Here is a 5,193-nt window from a genome sequence, read left to right on the forward strand (position 1 = left end):
CTCAGAAGACGGAGTTCTTCCTGTTCTGTAGTTCCTCCACAATGGCCGTCTTTGCTTAGTGTGGCTTTCCTATTCCGGGGGATACACCAGTCGCTGTTGAGTCATCCCTCAGACAACACAGACACACCACACACACACACACACACACACACACACACACACACACACACACACACACACACACACACCCACACACATTCTCACACTCAACTCTCATCAGATCGAGCAAAAGATATAAATGTCATCTGTATTAGGAGTAGACACCTTTACAGTGTCAGGGGGAAAGAAGTAGAAAGACTATGAATATCATCAGCATGAACAATTTTAAGGTTTAAGAAGATGTGGTTGAAACAAGAACCATGCCTGTTGCTTTCAGTTAGCAGACAGTGACTCAGCAGTGCTTATTGATTTAAGCTATTGATTGAGCAGGGAGAGTGCCTGCCATTACTGTCCTAATAAGGACCTGGATGTCTTTGATTGGGGGTAGAAGACAAAAACAGATGTTTGCTACACACGTCTCCATAACTACAGTCATAAAAACACCTCTCAAAATGGTCAGAATGAGCACTAACATGGTAGCATACACAAACAAGTCAAAATATGCTCTATAGTAAAACCCATTCAAATCTGGTGTACAAGAGAAGTGAACCTCTCAATCTGGCAAACGACTGATCAGACAGCCTTGCCCATTGCAGATGGCCATCTCCTTCTGTTTCACCTCTCCTGACCCCCTGAACACCCCCTAAACACCCCCTGGACACCCCCAGGGCAGGGCTAAAGCGCGCACAGACAAGGCACAGCAGGTAGTGTGACCACTGGGTCTCTGGGGAGTGTTCACCTTCCAGGGGATCTCTTCTCTTCCTTCACACTCCAGTGGATCCTCCTAATGACTAACAGGGGGAGGGGAGGGGAGGAGGAGGGGAGGGGAGGAGGGGAGTGTGTGTATGGGCATGCATGAGTGTGTGTTTGTATAGTAATGTGTGTGCATGCCTCTGTGCGTACTTTGTATGTACACGTAGGAAGACAGGATAGCGGGAGGGAGAAAATGGCTTTGAAAGTATGTGTGTTTATGTGTGTCTGTCTCTGTCTGTCTGCCTGAGGAGAATGAGTGATTGAAGGAGAATGATGTATCATGCTCAGTTTTCAAACTTTTCCACACACACACACACACACACACACACACACACACACACACACACACACACACACACACACACACACACACACACACACACAGTAACCACTCACTGCCCTATAGAGAACTGAATGACCCCTCCTCCTGACAAGCCCTGTGCATGAAAACATTCAACACTGCATTGCAGCTCTGTACATTTCACATCCCCTGCTTCCTATTAGACTGTTAACACTAGTGAAGGTTACAACTCAGAAAGTAGCTATCCAAACACTTCCATTAAAACACCAATTCACAAGCAATAAGGATGGGTATCATCAAGCTTTAAATGTTTGGCAGATCTGCATTTTGATAGATTCCCATTATCACCTCATAGGTTAAAGCCTTTGAACTGAGTGACCAGTGACCCTCTACCCCTCCCTCACACACACCTACAGTAGGCTATGAAGTGTAATGTTCTCTCAGGGGAGAGTGTAAGCACTGACCAATCCATCAGGTCGGGTCAATAGTTCACAGCATTTAAGCACATTTGAGCACTTACATCCTGACCATCTGTTGATATGATCAGCTTCCTGCTGAATTACAATTTAAAATGCAGTATAATTCAACATAGTCTCAAATGGAATATGTTCTGGGGGATTGTTTCTGCAGACCAAAGAATACGTTCTGTGTGCACGTATTATCTGGTTATACCAGCGTTGACCACCTGTGGTGCTGTACGATACGTCAAAAACCACCCACCAATGTCCTTATGCAGCGTTCTGCCTTTCGTATTTACTTGACATTATAGCCACATAATACTTTGGTACAGAACGCATTCTTTGGTCTGCAGAAACGATCCCCCAGAACATATTAATTTGGAGACTGGATTGGTATAATCAACATGTTCATAAAAGTAAATCAGTCTCAAAAATGCTTTTAAATCTTTTAATATTCAAAAAATACTTCAATTTTGGCTTTCTAGTACATAAACAGCCAGGATTTTTCTTTGCTATACAGTGTGTAGTACTCTACTATTTTGTTAGGAAATGAAAAGTGCAAAGTAGTGGACCACGTTGCAGGCAATGTTATCCTCTGAGTCCACCAAGCATAGTAAAGGCTACTTCTTCAACGCTCCAAAACCTTGTTAACATCTGCATAACATCCACTTTGGGACTGAGGTGAGACTCTCATATCATAATACAGACATATCTTGACTTCAGTCTTTTTTCTGAATGAACAGGGTCAAATTCACGAGATGACCCCAACGTGCAAAGTAAAACCCGCTGTCCAAATAAGCATTCCATGGAGACCTGTGGATAGAATGTCCAAAAGTCCATAACAGTATTCAGGCTACTATAGGGCCTTGTATAGGCTTTTTCAAGATGTGATGTTGAGCTACGTTAATAATCCGTGGGTAAAGCAGCAAGTACAACGGGCCAGCCCGTTTTCATTTCGTTATGCTCATGATCCTATGATAAAAGTAATTTCAAGTTTATTTTTTTGGTTAACCTTGGTAAATATGCCACCCATAGAGAAGCACCCTCTTGCGTGCAAAAGCATCATTCAGCTAAGGGTTATTCACAGCGTCAGCAACTTTGACAATAACCCAAATGAAACAAATACAACGATCACCGCAAAGTAAATGTCATTTAGGGCAACACCGGCATACCCGAATAGCATTTAGTTACAGTAATTTTGCGTAATAGGCCTACAAGGGTCCATACGACCAATGGGCGGTCGTTATCGCTTCTTCTTTTGCTTTAAAGATTTTCTCCTTTTTACTATCATCTCGTAGAGTTTGTCCATACCCTCGTGAAGTCCTTCGCCAATTATGGCGCACGCAGGTTGGACGTGGTAAGTGGTGGATGGGGTAAGCTCGTGGAGAGCCAGCTGTTTTTCAATGTCCGCCACCGGGAGAGATTTTGGCAGGTCCTGCTTGTTGGCTATAACCAGCAAAGGTGTTCCCTGGTTCTCAGCGAATTTGGTGACTTTATGCAGTTCCGTTTTAGCCTCCTCTAACCGGTCAACGTCTACCGAGTCCACTACATAGATGATGCCGTCCGTGCACCGACTGTAGGATTTCCACAGGGGCCGCAGCTTCTCCTGGCCTCCGACGTCCCAGAAGTGACAACTGATCCCCTTTGCCGTGCCATTGCTCAATTTGATCTTCTCCGTGTTGAAGCCGATCGTTGGCACAGTGTTTACGAATTCGTTGAATTTGAGCCGGTAAAGGACAGTCGTTTTGCCGGCCGAATCCAAACCCAGCATCACAATATGCAGGGATTGGAAGGCAGATATGTTGGAGAAACTGTTGCCCATTTTCAATAGCAGGTGAGAAGAGCGTCTAGCGCCTTCTGTCGCACCCGTATCTGGGATGTTCAAACAATATAGCCCTTCAGACCTGGTCGATTGATGAATAAGTATACAATTATTATACAATTATTAATGTTCCAAGTCATTAACAGTCCCCTCGTGCGCTCTGGCTGGATGAGTAGCGTACCTCCACTTTCGCCCTCAGTGGCGTTGAGGGAGAGTGTCCGCGTCGGTAGGACGCAGCGCGACGGTCATTAGAATTCTCCTCACACACTCCAGTTAAGATTCCATTTTGCGACAGCCGAAATCCCCACACTCACCCAGGGACAGCTTAAGGACGATGCTGGTGGTGCTCTCTCATACAAACACCCTCTTTACTGTCGCTCCTTAGCTGTTTCCCCCGTGAGCACTGCGCACTTGTCTCCCCGCGTCTCCTGATCGGCACGTCGGTTGTCCCAAACAAAACGACCCTCCGGAGATCAATGACGCAAATAAAATCCGTCTCCAAATTGTGAGCAAAGGTGGGTAATCCCGGGGTAGATCTATACCACGTTCATAAACAATGTTCTATTTACAACAGATGTGAGTCTGTGTTCATGTTACAGTGCGTCACGGCACACGAGGTCCTACCCCTGCGGCCGCTGCGTACACACTGCTGAGAGGATGAGGGAGCAGACTGCAAAACAGCGCAGTAGCCTGCTACGCACAACGCTCCACCCATTCGGGTTTGCCAAACAAACTGTACATTATGGAGATACATTGCTGTGGTGGTTATTGTTGACATATAGGAATATTTATGTTAATATTTAGCTATAGCATGACGCATTATCATTGCTGTATTCTTCACCATATATGGATTCTGATGGCGTTAATATATTGTAAGTGGAAATGGTAATTGTGAAAACATTAATATTGAATACACTATTGAATACAGTGGAAGGCTGAATACAATCAGAAGTTGATTAAACGTATTATTGCATTATGCATTAGCAGTGTTGCATACAATGACAATGTCCATGCAGACCTTATGCGCGTAAAAGTTGTTATATCACAGTAGCATAGTTATAATGCTTCAACTTGTATTGGAATAACTGGAATGGTGTTGCCATTATAGTAAGACCCATAGAGCCATAGCTTATTATTTGATTAGTTGAAGAATGTTATTATTACATGTGTTATATACGATATTCCATAACACTATCATTAAGTTTACCAAGGTTTTGGTGTACTGTGATTAGGCTATTGGGATGTATCAGCGGAGGCCAGGAGACCGAGTACAGAGGACTGGTGGACAGTTTTGTTGAGTGGTGTGAGCAGAACCACCTGCTACTCAATATCAGCAAGACAAAGGAGATGGTGGTGGACTTTAGAATGGTGGTGGACTCGGGGATCAATGAAGTACCTATCTATCTATCTATCTTCATGATGGGCAATAACGGTTACGATACATGGACGCCGATGCCATCTTCTGACGCAGCTCAGGAATAGCAGGCCATTACTAAAAATGGTGACTGAAAGATTTTTTTTTCAAGTAACAACTGTTAATAGTATGATAGGCCTATATTAGACTATATTCGAGATGTCAGGAAAGTAAAGTGCTTTTACTTGGCCTTTCTTTGCAGACGTATTATAAGCCTACAAAGGATGTTGAACGAACCATTAAGCACACACACATTCTGCTATTAGACAGTTTATACGTGTATTGATGGAAGTATGCACTCGTTGATGAATCTAGCAATTCAAACATCAGTTAAGGAGCCACAACT

At 43.9% G+C, this 5,193-nt stretch overlaps 1 protein-coding gene across 1 annotated transcript; it reads right to left on the minus strand.

Moving 5' to 3' along the window:
• Nucleotides 1-2,051: 2,051 nt before the first annotated feature.
• arl4cb (ADP-ribosylation factor-like 4Cb) lies at nucleotides 2,052-4,065 on the minus strand. The gene has a single exon (XM_083681786.1). It carries the CDS (start codon nucleotides 3,431-3,433, stop codon nucleotides 2,855-2,857), a length of 579 nt encoding a protein of 192 aa, XP_083537912.1. The 5' UTR covers nucleotides 3,434-4,065; the 3' UTR covers nucleotides 2,052-2,854.
• Between the last annotated feature and the right edge of the window lie 1,128 nt (nucleotides 4,066-5,193).

This window comes from Argentina silus, assembly GCF_951799395.1.
Source record: "Argentina silus genome assembly, chromosome: 12".
Taxonomy (NCBI): Eukaryota; Metazoa; Chordata; class Actinopteri; order Argentiniformes; family Argentinidae; genus Argentina; species Argentina silus.